The sequence below is a fragment of the Cydia strobilella genome, chromosome 15, assembly GCF_947568885.1.
Source record: "Cydia strobilella chromosome 15, ilCydStro3.1, whole genome shotgun sequence".
In the NCBI taxonomy this organism is placed as follows: Eukaryota; Metazoa; Arthropoda; class Insecta; order Lepidoptera; family Tortricidae; genus Cydia; species Cydia strobilella.
The window spans coordinates 5,077,968-5,100,240 of record NC_086055.1 but is presented as its reverse complement, the minus strand read 5'-3'; the positions used below and the strand labels follow the sequence as shown (position 1 = coordinate 5,100,240).

General features: G+C 36.4%; 2 protein-coding genes across 2 annotated transcripts in view; one reads left to right on the top strand and one right to left on the bottom strand.

The window, feature by feature from the left end:
• LOC134747859 (actin-histidine N-methyltransferase) overlaps positions 1–22,273 on the top strand; it is a 48,057-nt gene that overhangs the window by 5,434 nt on the left and 20,350 nt on the right. The window lies entirely within an intron of this gene.
• Positions 499–21,500, bottom strand: LOC134747853 (uncharacterized). Its single transcript, XM_063682503.1, has 5 exons — positions 20,959–21,500; positions 8,063–8,860; positions 2,979–4,236; positions 1,743–2,315; positions 499–1,205 (listed from the first exon to the last, which is right to left on the bottom strand). Exons 1-5 carry the CDS (start codon positions 21,103–21,105, stop codon positions 709–711), a joined length of 3,273 nt encoding a protein of 1,090 aa, XP_063538573.1. The 5' UTR covers positions 21,106–21,500; the 3' UTR covers positions 499–708.

Genomic DNA, 22,273 nt, shown 5'->3' with positions numbered 1-22,273 from the left:
AACTCTTGCCTTGAAGAGCTCCAAGTTGTACTCATGCGGAAACACAGACTCGGGCAGGGCGTTCCACTCCTTGGCAGTTCGCATAAGAAATGTGGAAGCAAAACGCTTCGTGCGTATTTTTGGAATTCCTACCATGAAGCGATGCCGGAGTGCCGTTTGTCGTGTGGTCCGATGGTAAAAATGGGACGGAGGAATAAGGTTGTGTAGTTCCTCGGCACACTCTCCGAAATGTATCCTATAAAAGATCGACAGGCTGGCAACCTTGCGACGATGCTTGCTGTCATTTATGATTCTTATTGAAACGCCTAAAACTTTTTTGACATTTTGAAAGACCTCCATCTACACTAGCGCCCCGCCCCTAAGGGCGAAATTAAACGCGGTAGCCCTCATTAGAATGTACGAAGCCGTCTTCAGTCTAAAATAGTACTAGAATTTTAGTAAGATAATTTATGATTATGATACCACAAACATTTACCTAATATGTGCATGACATGTAAGTACATTCTAAATTCTTAAAAAATAAAAATGCACGTACAAATCTAACTTAAAACACCAATCTTAATTAATTTTAAGAATTATACAATAGCCCTTACTAATAATATCAGGTCACTCACTATTTAATTTAAAACTATTTTAAGCATCATCTGTAAGATTATGGTTCATTATAAAACATAACTTACAATTTCAGTCTATGCTTATTAGAAAACGTTACTGGAATGGTTTTCTCAGAGAGTTCCACATATAGTCAGGCGATTCCTTCCCGCTATTAGTCTCTAAAGTGCTCATATAAATATTAGTATTTGAAATCATTGGACTAATACTTCGGCTACTGCAATTAGTTTTATTACCTTTTCTGTTCTCAAAAACTGGCGAAGGAATCGGTCCATCGCAAAAGCTTTCCTTCTTTCTCAACTTATTTCTTTGCTGCTTCCATTTAAACGTTATATAAGTTAATAAGAAGAGTATTGCCGCCAGACCGAGTATACTGGCTGTAGCAATAGCTACTGTCTTTGTATGGTTGGGTAACTTATTAAGAATACCTGGATTTTCTGATAAATTCTCACTTTTCTCCTGTATGCTTATTTCTACGTTTTCTCCCGAACCGGATGCTACGCCATTTTGGAAGTTTTCGAGGTTCTGAAGGTCTTCTAAGATCATCAGACCGTCTCCTTCCAAGTTTTCTAGAGATTCCTTTTCCGTGTTTCCTGAAATAATATTTAAAACATCTAAGTTTACAAAGTACATTTTAAGCATTGAGAGATAAGTAAGCTCACTCCAGTTTCCTTACTTGATAAATAATAACTATAATAAGTTGTATGGGAGGTATAGTAAAACGTATTATTAATAAGTTTTAAACTCTAATGTTGTTACAAATAACTTTGCAAAGCTCGCTTAAAACTTATTAAATTGAGATTTTTTTAATGTATGCAGTGAGCACTCTACGCTTACTTATTTCTCTGTGATTTTAAGGTTCCGTTCCGAGTAGGTTATTATTAAACGGGGTATTAATAAACGCTTTTTTTATTTAAAAGACGTTTGAGCATATATCCAATTTTCTTTGGTGTATTTGGCTGAAAGTGTTTGGTAAAGGAAAACGTGCACCAAGAAACCAGCGGATAAATTTTGTTTAAAACTTGAGGAAGTGGTGAGTGGTGATTGGTGAAAAGTAAAAGAGTGGAAGAAAAAGACAATATTGCCTCAATGTTAACTAATTGTTATATAAGGGTATTGTATTTATTTACCTTTGTCCAAGACCTGTAAGTCCTCATCAAATGTACTAATGTTGTGCGCCTTCATAAACGACAGTAGTTCGTTCCAATCTTCACTGTCTCCCATCGTTCTGCTTTCCCTATTTGTATCGTTACCGTTCGTGGCATTCACACTTATAATCGAGCTTACATACGGCGTCCCGTCTGAATCCTTTTTTATATCAGTTTTATCTATCGTTACTTCATTTTCAGCCATTTTGGTAAATAACGATATGATACCCATGCTTTCTCCATTTTCATTGACATTATTCCCAAAGTTCATAACCACTGGAATTAGTATATTCTTTTGTTCTGCCTGCGACGATACGGATCTAGTTGTTGTTTCGTAAGTGTTGGCTTCTAAGATAGCGCGCAGTGGATACGTTTCCTTCGATATAGGCTCAATAGAAGATTTTGTTAGGAATGGTTCAGGAGGGTTGGGTTCTTTGGAGGCGTTGTGGAATATGTCGGCTAGGTGCACGTGACTTGAGCCCCGCTCTCTGTGATTAACTAACTCGTTTAGAGTCATGTTTCGCTCTCGTAGTATTTTTGCTAGTCTTTCTTTGGCTGAAATCAAAAAAGAAAATTAAATTATTGATAATTACTTGTTTCGTTCGGTTTTAGGTGCATTAGAGACGTTAAAATTCGATACAGAATTCCTGCATCGACTAGTAAAAAATATTGGTAGACTACAATTTGATTATAGAGTTTGATTTAAATTATCTGGTTATTCCCACTAGTTACCACCAAGTTGTTACCAGTGGTAACTACTGGGATTTTTTTTCCACCTTTTATCACTGGTAAATACTGGGAAAAAAATCCCAGTATTTACCACCAAACCGAGTTGGTGGTAACTACTGGAAATATTTTTTCCCAGTAGTTACCAGTGGTAAAAGGTGGGAAAAAAATTCCCATTAGTTACCACTGGTAACAACTTGGTGGTAACTTGTGGGAATAACCCAAATTATCTTTAAGAAATACTTACCGCCAAAACAGCTTAAAAAATATGACCGGGCCTATTTGGCAATATAACAGTTTGTCTAAAGGCCATTTTAACCCTAGACTGTAGGACAAAAATACATTTGGACTTGTTGGCACTTTTTCACCGTTTGGGACGTTGTGACTTTCTGATTCTTGAAACGATATACATCTAAAAGTGTTGGGTACAACACGCCTGGTATATAAGAAACCTGGTAAGTAAAGAAAGTTAAAAATGCAAGTGTTACTTACTCATTTTATCATTTAATATTTCCTGAATTTCAAATTTCGCTGTTTGTTCCGTAGTGCTTGTACTACTTGTCTGTGCGAGAATTCTAGGCGTGGTTGAAGTCGTAAATCTCGAAGTAGATTTTACTCCGCCATCAACGGTTGCCGGCGGTGTCTCTGTTGTCAAAAAATCTTCCAAGTCCGTCGTAAACTCCGTATTATCCATTTTGAGAGTCGTATGCGGTTTCTGAGTCCTTTCTATAAATTGTGAAGCTGATACCAAATTGGCCATTCCCAGGAAATTCCTCATCAAATCGTCCGACGGATCTTCTGTTATAGCAGTTTTTTGTTTGAGACGTTTTCGTTTTAATCTGTTGTTGAATGCTTGGCGTCTGAGTGTAGAGTTGTTGGCAGTAGGCCTCACGATTGGTGTAATCTTTGGTTTTTCGATTTCGCTCATTATTTCGTCAGGCATAATTTCTATGGTAATTGTTGTTGTTGCTTCTGTGGTAGTTGTTGCGACGTTTTCAACTTCGTTATCCTTCACGTTGCTAACGTTTTTTCCGCCAGAAAGTGAGTAGGATGAATTAGAAATCTTCAAATCAGATGTCGTTGTCTCAACGAGACCATCTGTAGTTGTTGGTACGGTTTCCGTGACTTCGTCTTTACTATTTTCATTATTATCAGTTTTACTCCGGTCAGGCATCATTGGAACTATATCTTTCCATTCTCTAGATTTAGTAACGTTCTTGTTATTAATAGAATACTTTCTTGCACTTAAGGCTATTAAATCTCTGCTTAACTGAGCTTTAAGAGTACTATTTAACGTTGGCCTCATTCTTAGCTTTCTGCGAATACCGGTAGGAAAACGTCGTTTGGTACTTATTCTTGGCTTTGATTCTTGGTTTTCTGTTTCGGTTGCGTCCTTATTAGCAACTTGTTCATCATTTTCAGTATTTCCATCAATTTTATGTCCCTTTGTATCTTCATCTGAAGTTGATTCCTTCGCCTTCGGTGCAATGTTTTCTTTTGACGTTGTTCGTCTTCTTGTAGGATATTTGGTTTCTTCTTCATAGAGTTTCGAGTTACTTTCCAATGAAATATCAGTAGACTGTTGAGGCTCGTACATAGCGCCAGCATTTAGTACTGAAATTGCTTCATTTCTGCCTTGCAACAAATCTGTCAATGACAAATTGTGTCGTTGCAACATTTCGCTCAAACTAGATCCATTTGATCTCTTCAAAAGCTGTTTCAGCATAATCGGGTCAATCACTCCACTTTCCTGTAATATTTTTTTATGTCAACGATAATAGAATAGAACACAAATACAATCAAATAAGAAAATGGTTATGAAACCAATTATTTAGGTACTAAATAAATTATAACGAATAAGACCACAATTACATAGATTACTCGTATTAGTATGTTAACTAAATTTCAATATTCATGGGCATTAGTTTCAATAATCCTACACATCGGAATTTTATCAGTGCAGTGGTGGACGAGAGAACATTTCTTTAGAGTTTATTTCATAATTATAATTATTTCATTTTTCATCTGATAGTGAGCGACGATAAGGCGAAATCCCTCTGTTGTTAAATAAAAAATCAAATTTTAATTTATTCCTTTCTTTAACCTTCAAACCTTCAAGAAAAAAGTGTATTCCTATATTAAAAGCCGGCAACGCACTTATAACCCCTATAGTTTTGCACGTGTCCATGGGCGACGGTAATCGCTTACCATCAGGCGATTCGTCTGCTCGTTTGCCTTCTATATCACAAAAAAAGTAGGTTGATGATACAGTAGTAGTAGTAGTAGTAGTAAATCACTTTATTATACAAAAAAAAATTGTTAACATGAAATTCATATAAATTTAGGTACAGAAACATAGAGACTTGTTCAAGAGACCTAGATCGTATTTATAAGGGAATAGTTAGACAGATGATAGTAGCGTATTCTATAATAATACAACGAAAAAGACGAATTCGTTTGTCCACGACGAAACTTAAGGGGCCCACTGATTACCGGTCCGCCGGACGATATCAGCCTGTCAGTTGTTCGGAACTGTCAACTTTTTGTTCTAACTGACAGGCTGATATCGTCCGGCGGACTGATAATCAGTGGGCCCCTTTAAGGATCCTCGCGCCTCGGCGTTTGATGATGAAACAAAAAAGTTCAATTCTGCGTCCACTGCGTCTTGTATTTAATGGAACACCCATTGTCAAGTAATTGTAATTTGGATGACAACTGGATCGTATCGTTAGCCAAGAATATGTGAGCTCGGCACTCTAGTAATTTCAAGAGCACTACCTATGTAATGTAATATGTTTTGGCAAGTCATAGCCTTCACGAATTTTTCAAATTACGTTCCAAGACATTATTAAACGCTTCTCAAAGATGGATGCTAGGTTAGGTATTCTTAATTGCCGTGAAAAAGCTCCTTTGAAGTAAACGAAAAAATTAGTCCATAGCTACTGATATTAAAAAATGAGCACAAATCGAGTAACACGGAAATTGGGTTAGACAAATGTTTAAGAATGGAATTGATGTTAATTAAATTTTATAGTTTTACGTTATCTCATATTAGTTGTGTAAGTATGGACATTTTGATATACATTACAACCTCCAATTCTTCTGGCATGAGTTCAAATTCAAAAGTTTCTTCTAGCGGTAGAACGGGGATGAGAACATTTACTTTACCAATCAATTTATTTGTATTAATCCATTTCTTTGAAAAGTATCCGTTATTTAAATGTTTTCTGCTATATTTGATGACACCAGGTTTATCGCGAAACTGCTTTGCACTGTTTGATGTATCTAGTAATATAGCTCCTTTACCAAAGTCAACAATGGTTTCTTCCTTTGGTACATATGCAATATCTTGCATTATAGCAGAAGGGGTGTTTATTTTTTTTTCTTCTTCTAATTTTGGCAAAGAAATGTTTTGTTCTGTGTCGCTAACGCCCAAATTCAAGTCGACGTTAGATGCTTTCCCATTATCTTTCAAACGATAATAAATGGCTATAAACTTTGTTGGCGATATTGGAAAAATAATGTAGTGTAATTTATTATTATCATGGTCTAAATAAATTGAACTATAAGATTTTCCTGTGTTAGTTTCCGGGAAGTTATAAGCAGGGATACCTTTTTGTGTTAGGTTTTCGACGTGGACGAAATCTTTTATCCTTTCAGTATCGTTATTAGAAACACCGTAAGCAAGAAGAAATTTTTCCGCCGGTATTGATAAATGTATGTTTTTTGATTTTTTTTTGCCCAAGTCTAGATTAATTACTCTTTGATATCTTTCTGTGCTGCTATTCAAGGAACCTTTACTTGTTATAACTTTTTTCATTGAATAATTATTATTTTCTGTCGGATGTGTATTCTGGTTCCGAATATAGTAAGGAAGAAATTCTTTTACTATCGGCATTGGCAAATTAAAGATTTTTGGGTCTTTAGGGCGATAGTCAATATTGGGTTTTCCGGACCAAAATTGTGACTTCAAAAGACCGCCTTCTGCAATACCTGCTTGTGCCAATTTGTTACCGTAACTTAAATCGTCACCTGCCTCTATATCATTTTCCAAAATGTCGTCTGAATAAAAATGTTTTTGCAGCGGGTTTACCGAACTCGTATAGTTTATTTCTTTATCTTTATCTGTATTATCTATATCATTTTCCAAAATATCGTCTGAATAAAATTGTTTTTGCAGCGGTTTTATCGAACTCATATTGTTTATATCTCTATCTGTATTGCATAAGCTTATATTATTTGTTACATAACTTGTATTATCTGTGATATTTTTCAAAATATTGTCTTCTGCTATAACGTTCTGTGGTGATTTGAGACCATAGGTAGAATCTTCCACTTGCTCTGTATTTTCGTCCCAAATAGCGTTAGAAGCGGGAACTTTGGGCGACTGTGTTGGTAAACTCATTTTGGTAGTTTGTTTGCTTGTCGGGTCTGTATTAAATACACTATTTGATATACCTGTATTACTGTTGATTGTTTGCGTAACAAACAAATCCTCGATGTGACTATAAATTTCCTCTGACGGTATTAGTAAAGGAAGATAACTGTGTTCTGTGCCATTCATTATAATACCTAACTTCAATTTTTGAACCTAAAAAGAAAAGATATACGTATTTTGCGCAATATATGTTCAAAACTGTTAATATTTTGTAAATATGAAAATCTGGCAGTAGACCCGGGGCCGGACGTTGTCGGGATAGATTTCCAAGATGAACAACTTTTTTTGTGTTTTTGAAGTGAAAACTTCTTAAGCGGCGCTGTGCACTTTTTGTGATGGGGAAAAAATGTTAAACTCGCGACATTATGGATGGAAGTTGATTTTTCTAAGAGATAAACTTATAAAAATATTTCCAAAAGGTTCTATATCGAGTACCTGCTATTGCAATTTTAACTCTATTCTTCAAGCGATAAGGTTGTTATCTGTATGGAATCTTTTGTTGTTATTGCATTCCATTTGGCACAGCCAATTAGCGGTTAAGCTTAACAAAAGACAACAATGCCATTCATCGGTAGGTAATCCTTTAAGTGGATTCCGACATTTTAAAACCGTCCGACTATACCTACTGTCATTGATATGTCATTGGTATTGTCGTTTTCAATTGTTTGGTGGATTAAATATAATGTCCGTGTTACAACAACACCATTAAAAACATTTCACGATAGATGAAAAAAAGCCTCTGCCTCTAGTGGATACGCGGCTTAAGATATACATATTATTGTTTAAGTATTTTTTTTAATACTCATTCCATTCGTTTTCCGTTTCGTTAGTCTTCTCTTCCTACAAAAACCTACTTTGGGGATATAAGGTCCCTTCCGGAGGGTCTGGTTGTTCCCAACAACAACTTACTCTGATCGACCTCATTCGGAACTTCCAGCCGCACTTTTCCCACAGCGATAGGCAGACTAGGCTACATATTTTAAAACTGACTGACTTATTTTGTTTTTCTTGCCTAAAGTGACTAGATTAACTAAGAAAGTTTTAGCTTGCTCATGTATTTGTTTGACATGTCGCATTTACTATAAATATGCATCATAATTTGATAATATAGGTACATCATAAAATAAATTCATCTTACCTTTGGTCTGTTCATCGTAACCATAATGTTTGGATTATCATCTGGATTGGATGTAGCATTTTCTGTACTCTGTGCTCTTGGTTTTTCCATTGCAGCTTCTTCTGTTATTTTTGTATGTATATCAGAATTATCTTCGACTGATGATATGGATTCAGATTCTGATGCTCCAATAGTATGTTTGTTTTTGTCTTCAAAACCGTTTGGTCTATTATAAGATGTTTCATGTTTATTGTCATATTCATTTCTTACATTGTAAGGTCGATCAGTCACATCGTGTTCTAATCTTATGTTTGCTTCTGGGATCTCCGTATTATGTTCGGTGTCTAAATAGTCGTAATCGAATTGCTTATATTTATTAGGAAATGTTTGAGGATGTTCGAGTTTGGTTTCGACTAGCTCAAAATCAGTTTGGCCGGGGTCAGCTATCTGTTCATCGTAATCAGGTCGTCTCTTTCTTAAGCCCCGTCTTCGTAGCGGTCTATCGTCGGCTAGTGCTGGTTGTTCTGTTAAGTGGTAGTTGATGAGTTCTGGTCTTTTGCGTCTTCTCCTCGGGGCATCAATTGTTTGGTCGTGGAACTCTGTATGCGCGGCTTGTATGCTTTCTTGATGTCTTTCGAGTGGTTCCATGTCTTGATAAGGCAGTGGCCGGCGTTTTCGTTTCCGAACAGGTCTTCGCCGTGGCGGCACCTCTTCTACCGACCTTAAGAACTCGAGAGACTCGATCCATCCTTCAGCGCGGGTTGGCTGGTGCACTGGTTCTGGTGGTTGGGGTGGCGGGTGGTCAATCGCCTTCCAAGGCTGAAATTAAAAATGTTTTTGTTAATTATTTTGCCTTATCTGCATTAATCCGGCTCATTTTCCTAATATATGATCACTCGTTGTTTCGGAATTTCACTGGAACTAATTTTTTCATACTATACTGAACTGTCACCCTATACATGAAAATAACAGCGCCCTCTTAACAATGATCATATATTACTGGTCAGGCTTTATATCTATGCCTGATAGGTAGATACAAGTTTTCGTTGCTAGAAATTTTAATACAAATAAATTAGAGCGAGTAGAAATTTTACATACAAAACTCGCAAAATTTAAGCATGTCGTTATAAAATGAGAGCATAACTTCGATTGTATGGAAGCGGCTTTTTGGCGGCGGGTTTATGAGTCATAAATGTTGCTCGAGTTAATATTTTGGCGGTCATTAACTAGGACTATCTACGTACCTAATAAAAATAAAAATGTAGTCCTAAACAAGTAAATATTTTGATGAAATGGTTTCTGTTGCATTAGCAACTGCTAGTAGTTGTTGTTACTTTACTTTCAAGTTATCGAAATAAGCAATCCGGAGATAAGCGATCGTAATATAGTGTAAAACCACCTTAACGATCACGGTTTTCATTTCATTAGCAAAAACGTAACATTACGTCTACTAATATCACATGACACCTCAAATTTTCGAACCCTTATATCTCATCTATTGTTAGCAAGAATGTGAACTATGTATATGTGGCTAATTTTAAGATTGTTTTTTTAATTACACCATACCTACGTCATGTTAACGTACCATTAGTTTTTAGGGTTCCGTACCCAAAGGGTAAAAACGGGACCCTACTACTAAGACTCCGCTGTCCGTCTGTCTGTCACCAGGCTGTATCTCATGAACCGTGATAGCTATACAGTTGAAATTTTCACAGATGATGTATTTCTGTTGCCGCTATAACAACAAATACTAAAACCAGAATAAAATAAATAAATTAAGTGGGGCTCCCATACAACAAACGTGATTTTTTTGCCGTTTTTTGCGTAATGTTACGGAACCCTTCGTCCGCGAGTCCGACTCGCACTTCGCCGGTTTTCTCATACTATTTCGTAAGTGAAAACGTGTTACGTAAAGCGTTTAGATGCATGCTCCATATACCTCATTGTGTGCTGATGGTCGAAAAAGTGCGAGTCGTGTGAACGTACGACAATGGTGCAGAATAGTCGGTAAAAAAGTATTGATTATAGCGTTATTAAATAGAGTTGGCGTGCTCATTGACAGTGAGTGTGGTTTTAGTTTGCAAGCAAATAGCGTTTGTTTAATAATTTGTAGCTATGACAGTGGTCTTTGCATGATAAAAAAAAAAGTCGCGATGCTTATAATATTTTACATTATCTTTGATTGAATAACTTAAGAGGAAAGTCGACTACCGCTTCTCTATACAAAGGTCCCGGGTATGTCCTTAAACTGCGTCCGGACCCGGATATGTCCTTAAACTACGTCCAAAAGAGAGGTATGGGCACTGTGAATGACATCTCGCTTTGTGTGGTAGGGCACAGGACAGCGGATGTCATTCCAGATCTAGAGCAGAGCCCAACTGGGGAAGTACCTCCACCTTACAGAAAACCGCAGCCAAATAACACTAGACCCTACTCATAGTGTTCTGTTCCTGCCGGTAAGTAAGGTTGCCAGAGCTCAACGAGGGAGAGGAGTGTTAGGGTCGGCAACGCGCGTGTAATATCTCCGGTGTTGCAGGCGTCCATAGGCTACGGTAACTGCTTACCATCAGGCGGGCCGTGTGCATGATTGCCACCGACGTGGTATAAAAAAAAGGTAGTTTCCATTGCTATGCCCCCGACTTTGTAATTGGGTCAAAATTATTTTCGTTGTCTTGTTCGTTGTCCCCAAAAAATGTAACGGAGTGGAGCTTTTTGTATGAGGTACAATTTATTTTTGAATTTTTCCAAGAAAATTATAATCTACAGCTAGAAAAACTTTATTTATTTATTTAATAACAGACAAAAATAGAAGCTTGACAGAGTGGTCAGAAACAAGACAACGAAAAGAATTTTGACCCAATTACCTATTATTAAGAGTGTATTCAAAAAAATTATGTAATCATGTTTTCGCTCCTAACTCTTATAATAATAATAAAATCGAAAAAAAAAACAAAGAGGGAATCCAGTGAGTGAATTTGTATGGAGAGACGGTCGGCCGTATTAAATTACTTACGTCAAAAGAGATGGTGTAGTGTCAAACTAAAGGGGCCCACAGTCACCACCATTATCAGTCCGCCGGACGATATCAGCCTGTCAGTTCGAACAAAAATTTTACAGTTCCGAATTAACAACTGACAGGCCAATATCGTCCGGCGGACTGGTAGTCAGTGGGCCCCTTAATAGTTATTTGTTATACAAGGGTGCAAAGTTATATTTTACCCGCGAGTGTGGAATTGAAACACGAGCAAGCGAAAGGATTCTATAGTTGAACCACGAGCGAAGCGAGTGGTTCTAAAATAGAATCCTGAGCGTAGCAAGTGTTTCAACACACGAAAAGTAAAATACATTTGCACCCGTGTGTAACACAAAACTTTTCACCTCACTATAGCGAGGAAAGTGCAACATCCACAGGCGTTAGATCATCTTCATCACTGAAATCACTCATTTTTTTACGATATTATAACAAAAAACTGTGGAAATTCTGTATTTTTACGTGAGTCCTTCCTTCCTTTCGCTTGCTTGTGTTTCAATTCTACACTCGCGGGTAAAATACAACTTTGCACCCTTGTATAACAAATAACTATTATTCCTCTGTAAAGACTTCAAAATGAATATATGAACGTCGAAAAGCTAACAATATAGCATTGTGAATGTTTATCCCGAGAAAAGTCGCGGAGAACAAATTTATTTATTTTATTTATTTAAGTAATGAATAGGAAATATAGAAAATTTACTCAATTTAATGCTGGTTTAAGTTTGTTTATAATGAGAAAGTAACCAGTGAGCTGACTAAGCAATTTCGATGTTTGTAAGATATTTATGGTTAGCTTAACAACGTTCCATTATTGGCTGACTGCTTCCACATGTTGCGCTTTCTACAAATGTGTTGTAGATTTATCCCTACTAATATTATACAATAAACATAAATGCGAAAGTAACTCTGTCTGTTTGTCTGTTACCTCTTCTCGCTTAAACCGCTGAATCGATTGATATCGCTATACAAATTTACAACAAATTACCCTCAGATATGAAAAACATTCAGAGCAAAAACCTATTCATAACTAAGCTCAAGACACATTTGATAAACAAAACCTATTACACTGTTAAAGAATTTATGAAAGACACAATTAATTATTTTTTTATAATGTAGCCTATATATATATCTTGATCCACAAATTATAAATGTATAATAGACCTAGCGCTTTCATTATGAAAGTAATTAAGTTTAGTTTTGTATAATTATGTTTAAGCTAGTTATAAGAAAAATTGCTACACCCCACCGGGGTCCATGTGAAACTTTACATAATTTGTAACATCTATGTACATACCATGGTTTGCAATAAAGATTTACTTACTTACTTACTTACTATCCTACTTTTTATAGATTTACCATGCATTAACTTGTTTGTACTTATTCACAAACTAGCTTTTGCCCGCGACTTCGTCTGCGTGGAGTTACTTATATTGGGTAGCTTATTTTTTATCCAATCTGCTTTTTATCGATTCCCCATACAAACTTCCACCCCCCTTTTTACCCCCTTAAAGGATGACTTCTGGGAAAAAAACTACCTTGGGTCCTTCCCCGGGACTCAAACTATGTCTATACAAAATTTCAAGTAAATCGGTACAGCGGTTTAAGCGTAAAGAGGTAACAGACAGACAGACAAATGACACACTTTCGCATTTACAATATTAGTATGGATTTTTTATTATCTCAAACTTTTAACAACAATCAGTTAAACGAATTCTAAAGCTACAGCCGGTTCCGTCTCGGACCTAAAACCTCTGGAGCATTAAGCGTTGGCTACATCGCAGGTAATGTACCATAGATAATGCTCCTCTACTGAGTCGGCCGTTGATCAACGAACCCATTGTAATCGATGAGTTATCGGCTAATGATAATCTGAACGATGTGTACATTGATCTGTGATCGTGGCTTTGCTTGTTCAGTTTCTATACACATTATCGAGAGATTTGCGAAACAGAGAGACGCCATGGTACAACGACTAAATATTACGCTATAAATTTCCGATATTTTTAAACGTGGAATGTTCTCAATTTTGAAACCTTTCTGACGGCACATTGTATGTATAACCATCTAGCATTGACATCTATAGATATCCACGGACTTCTTACAAAGCTTTCACACATGACATTTTTCCAAAGCATATTCTATAAAAAGGGACCTTATTATCGATGGCGCTTACGCCGCACAGCGTCGCGCGGCATTGTATTTATATCGGAGCATCGTTAATAATGGCGTGAGCGCCACCGACAATAAGGTCCCTTTTTATAGAAAATTCCTCATATTAGTAGTCCAATCACACCAACTTGTCAACTATAATTTCGCGCCTAGCATAACTCTTTAAGTGTCCAAGCAACAATTAACGGGCGATTACTCCATGCATGGCAGACATAATTCAGTTATCTCATCGCCAAGAAAGCTGTTACAAAACATGGCATAACGCGGAGGAAAGTCGAAAGCCGACCGGTCTGACCGGTGAATCTATGACCGCTATGACTTATGCAGAAAGGGTCATCCCGTGCGTTGTGGTATTCGGATTCAATTAAGCGGTTTGGGACTTCATATAAGTTAGAAGAGAGACAATAGTTTATTTAGTGCTCCGTACCCAAAGGGTAAAAACGGGACGCTATTACTAAGACTCCGCTGTCCGTCTGTCTGTCACCAGGCTGTATCTCATGAACCGTGATAACTAGACAGTTGAAATTTTCACAGATTATGTATTTCTGTTGTCGCTATAACAACAAATACTAAAAAGTACGGAACCCTCGGTGGGCGAGTCCGACTCGCACTTGGCCGGTTTTTTTTATGTGTTAAAGATATTTAAGACTTCAACTTGAAAGAAAATTACCTATGTAATCGATTGGTCCTACAACTGATACGAATGTTAAGGACACATCTCGATAATCGGGCATTACTCGGGTGTAGGATGTCTGGCAACACTATCCAACTCTCCATCTTATTTGCACAAAAACATAACATAATATACGTAAAGACAGCATCAATGGCATCCTTAATTCACCCAATCCATTGCAGATTATTTAAAGGATATTAACATAGAGTAACACGATATATTTTTTTATTCTCCTGAACATACTGAATATATACCTAGTGATAATATATTTTTTTATAATAACTGTAAACTATGTTCCTGATATTCATTATTGAATTGCCATAGCTCTATGGTTACAATAAATAAAAATACATTGTGAGCAAGATAAATAATATATGTTCTGTTTTTTGTATTAATTTCAATGTTTTTGTATGCCGACTGGCAAAATGTATTAAAATAAAACACTACTTACTTAAATGTTCGCTCAAGTTGGTTGCAATACAAATACAACATACAACTGCCGATGATTGCAGCATGTTATTTTTGAAATAGTTTTTGCACCTGCAAGATGGGGCTTGTAACCGCACTTAGGAGGCACCGAGTTTTTTTTTAAATTTATTTAGGACAAAAAGCGAGTTTCAGACTTTCCCTTATTTTCCTCGGCTAGCGAATGTGCAAGATGAAAGTGCTTTATAATATTCATTTAAATTATGTACTTGTATTTACTAGGGTAGATTATTTTCCCATAGAGGCGGTTGTTCCAACTGACCTAAATTTAGTATTATATTATGAAATGTACCACGAACTCTCCTAACATCCCAATGAAGGTAAGGTACCTGCGCCAAAGAAGGTTCTTAAGCCCGCCTACATTCAAAATTTCATACTTGTATAACTGTGAATGGGTTCAAATTTTGCGTCCACTTTCGCTAGTTCGCTAAAACAGTAAATTCATATTAAACATAAGAAAAATTTAAAATAACGAGGGGAATTCTTTGGCGCAGGTACCTTATTTGCATGATACTTCCCAACAAAATGTGTACTAAAACAAAAAAAAACTATTAGACAAAAAAAACTAAACTAAATTCGGTTCATCCGTTTGGGAGCTACGATACCACAGACAGATAAATAGATACACAGACAGACACGTTAAACTTATAACACCCCTTTTTTGCGTCGAAGGGTTAAAAAGGCGATCGTAAATGTAGCCGCAATCCGCAATACACAAATGACTTTTATAATGAGATACAGCTTAACTCAGCAGCATTTCATTACTTACAAAAAAAGAGTAAGAATTAGCACAGCACTATTTTTAGGCATGTCACTATTTATAAATAAAGTTCAAAATTGCAAAAACCGCTGTAGTTTACCGTAAGGATATCCTAATTACGCGTGTATTTAGCGGCGCGCGCGCCGAATTCCGTTTAGTGTTTCACGAATTCTGCCAACAACTTTGCTGATAAACCAGTATACTCGTACGTAAGTGTATAACTACCGGTTTCGCATGGTTTAATAATAATGAATGATTTTTTATACTATAGAAAATATAGGCATATTTAATGTTACCAGAGTTTTCGTATTTGTTTAATAATGTATCATTTATGCAGACGTGCGAACTGGTTTAGATTATAAAAGCAAATAATTGAATAGCGTTAAAGTTGACATTTACGAGTATATTGCGACGTGGGCAGTCGATTTTACGGAGGACCTAACACACACTTCCCAGCCAATGCATCATACTTTAACGGGTGCTAATGGGGGATATTACTGCAATGTTCTGCCACTAGAGTGCAGCACTAGCCTCTTTAGTAAACCATAGAGTAACTTATACATACTGTGCCCTTAATTAACATTTTTTTGACAAGTTTTCAGAGTTAATAAAATATGACATTTATGCATCAAGGCGGTTTTGTTTACAAAGGACCTACCGGGAAACGCGAATCCAAAATTTCGCTATCTGCCTCTTTATCGCTCGAATATGCAAGTGACAGAGTTGTTAGATAACGAAATTTCGATTTTCTTTTCTCGACAGACCCTCAGATTGTGGTAGTGGCGCCCCCTACGCAGAGTGGGGTTAATGCTGCACTAGTTGTAATATGAATGTTCCGGTTGCACGCTTCACACATATTGGGTTAGTTGGTTTGATGTGTATTTTAGTACAGTCAGTCAAGTGTAAAAAATGGGCGCATACAACTTACTCAAAAATATGTCCCATAGTTCTTAATTCGCTGATATAAGAGCTATAGGACACATTTTTGAGTATGATGAGTGCACCCATATTTTTATACTTGACTGTATCTCTCTAAATATTAGCACAATTAACTTGTTGTTTTCAGAAAATGTCTACCCATAGGTATTATAGTCCGGTCCGGCTAAGCTATCTTGACCCTGATTTGAAGCCGACTTGAACAGACCAAAGTGTGGATGATAATCGTCATATTTTCATAGAAATTTGACATTAATGATGCCATTGTCACACTTTTTTTTATTGTAAATATAGGTACACTGGCTGGCTGAATGTAGCTTGGTCCAACTCTAGGTTGATGACAGTTCATCAATAAGTAAAATCCTTCTATAATCGGCGTCAATGCACTATGTAATAGCACAGTGCACTAATTGTAAGATAGATGTTCGTACGCTCCACTTACCCGGCTCCTCCCTTGATTTCTAGGCAAACCAGTTTACGAGTACACGAGAGTCGGACCGCTTCCTTGCTTTTCTATCCGGTTCTTAATGCGTGATGCGTACACAGGACTTACTTGTTATGTTAGATTTTTTCCAGTTTGGACCTTAAGAGTCCCCGGTAAGCTCGGCCGAATTTCACCTTCCCATACAAACGGAGCTTCGTTCTCATTTAAAAACGACTTGTTAGATTGTAATTAAACTTTGTACATACAATGACATAAGGTATATCTAGGTCTGTAATTAGGTTATATAGCTCTAGTATATGAAACAAACGAAATAGAGCAAAAATAATTATGTATGAAAAACTTAAATTCGCTGTATTTTTTTAACTATGGTATCTGAAGCTACATAAACTAATTACAGACCTAAATATTTCTATTCCATTGTAAGTACATAATTTCAGAGCAATCTAGCTAGTCGTTTTAAAATGAGAGCGTAACTACGTTTGTATGGAGAACCGAGCTTGCCGGGGACTTGTTTTTGAAAATACGACTCAAATTAAAAAAGAGAAAGCCAGAACTAAAATGAGAACTTCCATTCGTTCAACTGTGAACCAATTTAAATTGTAGCTATAAAAATTTACAAGCACCTGCGTCGTATTTAGTTGTTTCTAGGGCTAGCTATACGCTATACTTCTTTTAAGTATTGCCGTCATCTACATAATTATCTTAGTTTGAATACCATTTCGTATTTATCTATCTCAGGTGCCTAAAGATTAGCTGAAAGAGATCCCCTAAGGGGATAAGTTCGCCTTTATACACATTAACTGTATTTTTCTCTGTGCTATGCACATGTTTTTTGCAATAACAGTAGAATTAAAGGTAGAGAGTTCATTTCATATGTTTTGCTCTACCGACAGATTACCTAATATCTACTAATGGTTTAAGTTAGCAAACGGTAAACATACTTAATCCTAATAATAAGTAAATAAATAAATTTTAGGCTATTACAAACACCTTATAGTATTAATATAGATCATCTAGTTTGTGATATGTACTGTTCTTTTATCGAGGTGTGCCATCGAGAATATTGTAATGTTACGTGTTCATTTAAGAAACAATACAGCATTAATTTGCCATGCCAATACCAATTTATCTTTAATTTCAAATGCAAGTTATGTCAACTTAGCTAAGGCCCCAAAACTCCGTGGTCCGGAACTCAACGCTCTCATCAATTTGCTACCAACTTACGTAATTGAACTCTATTATGATTATATAACCATAACGAGGTTTGATAACTTCGAAACAGGTGTTGTGATAATGATAATGACTTTAAAGGTAGTAATGGTTGGTTGCTATTCTAACCTTCACCTCGAAGAGGAATTGTTTTCCACGCAATTTTTTTAAAGAAATTTTGAAAAGTAAATCTAGGTGTTTTTTTTTTTTTCAATTTGAATACTTTTTTTAAATAATGTTATGGGTAAGAGAAAGTTAATTGAGTAAGTCTCACAATTTTGCCGTAGAGAAGAACGAGATATCGGTTCAGTATAGGTATTTTTCCAATCTTGGAGCGTTTACAATGTTTAACACGTTAGTCGGAGTCACATTTGTTGTTACACTTAGATAAACAAAGTAATGCTTAGTTGGGCTAATTTTTTTCTTCCTACCTAAACCTTAATAAAATAAAAAAATGTAAATTTAAAAAAATTCTAAACACTATTTCTATACAATTAACAAAAAAAAAATGAATAGGTTGTATACATGGATTCCTTACTTCATGGGTCTACCTATTTTTATCACGTTTTGGCATATTCCCTGGACCTTACCTTTTCTTATAACCATAGTTGAATATATATTTGGTCGACCGTGTATTTTTTGTTGTCCATTCCATAATAAAATTGGCCATCTACTTTAAGTAGACAGTGTTACATTTATTCAAAAAAATGTTATCTTGTCTACTAAGCTAATTTTGCATGACATTTGCAATGCCAAAGTGTGGTGGCATATCATTTTAAAATATGCCTTTTATAATGACACTCCTCACTTTGTTCTATTAAAGTCGGTGCAAATTTTAGACGGATTCTTTGACATTCCAAGGAATATTTATTCAGTTTCGTGGTTATTCAATCGAACTTGTGTTGTTATGAGTGCTTAGCTTGTGTACAAATGAACGATGTAGACGAAAAGTAAACTTTCATTGTTACCTAGCTTGCCCAATGCCCTACACATCAATAATGTACACATCGTTACCCAAACAATTGATTTTGGCAAGTATATGTGGACTAAGAATGATTGTTTCAGTATAAGATTTACATGAAAATTAGTTTACAAAGCGCCGCGGTGGTGGCCGAGTGGATATGACGTCCGACTTTCAATCCGGAGGTCGCGGGTTCAAATCCTGGCTCGTACCAATGAGTTTTTCGGAACTTATGTAAGAAATATCATGTTACCACTAGGTTTTCGGTGAAGGAAAACATCGTGAGAAAACCTGCATACATCTGCGAAGAAATTTAAAGGTTTCGCATTATTGGGCTAGCGTGGGGACTATAGCCCATGCCCTCTCGCGCATGAGAGGCCTGTGCCCAGCAGTGGGATGTATATAGGCTGAATTATTATTATTTGTATCTCCATTACAAACTCTCGGGTTTTTAAGCCCGGTCATTATTTATAAGGCGTGCGTGGGGACACAAATCAGATCCAACACGTAGAGGCCATTTGGATAGCTTTGATGTCCTGTAGAACGCCTGCTGGAACCCATTTACGAGTACATCAATAGATACCCATAGACCGGTCTCAGCAGGCATTATTGGGAGCTATTATAGAACAAATTGAAAGTCCTGGTCTATGGTTTAAATTTTGGTGAAAAATAAGACTGGCTATTGCAAAGAGTTCCTGACACCTGCTATAACATTGTGACATACAGTGTTTATTATTATTGACTTTACAAAACAATAAAAGTTGCACTCTTGAGGATACTCCACTTGAAGATTTGTTAGTGTTAGTACCCATCTCCACCTAGGTATCCACAGGAGTGACAACTTTTGTTTCAAAATCAGTGTAAGTATGACTCATTTCCACCCAATGTAAATGTCATAAGAGAATAGTGACCACATGAACAGCCATGTCAGTCATTATCCCATAAAACGTAGGTCCCTATTTTCATGCTGACGTTATCCTGTGATTATAGTCTGCATCTTCTCAAATGATTTTTTCGGCAAGGACCCTAATCTGTTAAACAAAAGCCTTTATTCCTTTTGTGCGTGCGCGTGCCCATTGTTGGTAAGCGCGTGACCATTGTGTATCAGCGAGTGGCATGCGCTCACCAACAATGGCCACGTGCTCACCCACAATGGGCACGCGCAACCACAAAAGGAACAAAGGCTTTTGTTTAACAGATTAGGGTCTGGTGAAAAAGTTATTTGAGAAGATGCAGACTATACTACTGTATTATCTACATTGTCAAAAATGTTTGGTAGTCCACTATCACGAGCCTTATAGCCTACTTTGAATTTAAGATTCGTCACGTCACGTGTATCTTACATAATTTAATGTCGCATTAAAAACTGGTTTTGGTAGTATAAGAAAGTTAGTGTCACTGAATATATATTAAACTTGACGTTTATTAAGTAATTTTGAGCAATAACGTAACAATCTTGTTTTCAACTATTTATCAACAGTTGTAATTTTGTGATAAAAATAATGGTTTTTAAAATTTGGATCAACAACGACTTCTTAGCCTTTTAGCCATATTACTTATTTGATTAATATGGACATCCGCAAAATAACGCTCTATAAATTAGGTAAAAAGTTACGACGGAAGTAAATGTAAACAAAATAAATTCGCGATCGACCCGCTAAAATTATAATTTAGTAGGTAAAAAAAGTTAATACTAAATCATTAAACACGTAAAGTGTGAGGAACTAAAATTGCGGAACTATTTAACTGAAATTGGAAAGAGGTCGTGGGAAATTAGTGAGTTTAGTAAACAGGTGTAGTTAATTAATCTTTCCGTCTTTAGCCTCGTGAGATTCACTTCTACCTAATTAATATTAATAATTACCTACTATAATTAATTAAGTTCGATGAAATTTAAATCTTTTTTAATCGGAACGGTGTTGTATTTTTTGTTACGTTAAATTTTCAAACATAGCAAAATTAGCTATACACGATGTTTTTATTGAATGTATGGGAGAGTTTTTTCTTTTTCGCCATTTCTGTGTTGGTCCAATAGTAAAAGGTGCTCAGTATGAACTATTTGACACACCATTTTTTCTGATAATCCCCCTAAGTTAACAGAAACCACGAGGACAATTCATACATTTTGATATATTTTAATGATAGTTTGTTATCATTCGCATTTTGATGTCAACATGTAATTTCGAATAGACCTCCACAACCTACATCCAGAGGAACCAGCTAACTCATACCAATCAAAATTACCTGTTCATAACTGGCCGTGTCTACGGCTCTAGGGCGCAGGTCCCTCCTGTACCCTCGGTTCATCTCCTCCTCCGCGGAGTGCACGATGATCACCAAGGCCGCCAGCGTGCTCAACAATGGCATTGTGAACCTCCAAATTATACCCATAGTATACCAGCGACACTCCTCAACTGTACAACCGCTTTAATATACACTCGGTTATTGACACTGGTTTTCACTGCACTGATGCAAATATTGTAAACGTTGGGATTCAGCAAAAGGTAAAGGAACTCAAAAGTTAAGTCAGAAGAGGAAAGAAGGGTAGCAGGAAGCGAGACGCCTGAGAAAAACTCACGCGCACTCTATTCGTAATTTTTCCAAACGTTTCAAATTCAAAATTTTCTTAACCTTTTTTTGAACACATCATAACTGTTTATAAACTATCTTTGTCGCGTTTCTGCGAAATATGCAAGATTTCTCGAGGTTTCCCGCGGTTTTTTGTTTGCAAACGTGAAAGTAACTCAGCACACGTTAGGCCGCGCCGGTAGGACTGCGTGGAGTGAGCCGGCGCCGCTGCGCGCTCGGCTGCGCGATTTTTACTTTTGTTTGGCGTTTATTTTTAATCGAGAACAATAATCTTATCGATAACTAAGCCCATTCATCTTTCAATAATCGGTCGCAACAAATTTGTCGAGTATACAATCAATAAAACCGTCATTTGTTTACATCATAGGACAGTGATTATTAATGATTTATTTTTATGAAAATAGAAATGGTGTGCGCACGCGCAACTGGAGCAATGGGCAGTGCAGCAGAACAAAGATGCTATGAAGAATATGCATATTGCATAAGATTGATTTCCATTCGTCTCATCTAGCTCACGTAGAGCTAAGTAAATGTTAAAGTGTAAACTAAAGAAATACTGTCCCCCTTATTCATAAAACTTAGCATTATCTTAACTTTGTTAAAGTTTGTCTCTTTCTCACAAACAGAATTGTCAAAATGACGGATAGCGACAAACAGTTTTCAACTGTTATAATAGAAACACGTATATGAATAACGCCATAGATCGTAATATATTTCGTTAATTAGATAAAGTTACTTACACATCTTTAAGAGCCTATCAACGTGCTCACTAGCGCCACTGGTAAATAATTGTGATTATTCACATTGAACGATAGATGTTCAAAAAAGGGAGCGGCTACGTACTGTATTTTGTATTTAGGTACCTTTTGAATACATTATAATAGTTCTTACGTTGCTGGATTCGTCAATCTATGCGTCCAAAGTTAAAACGGCCGTTTTTGTTTTGAGTTCATAGATCGACGAATCCAGC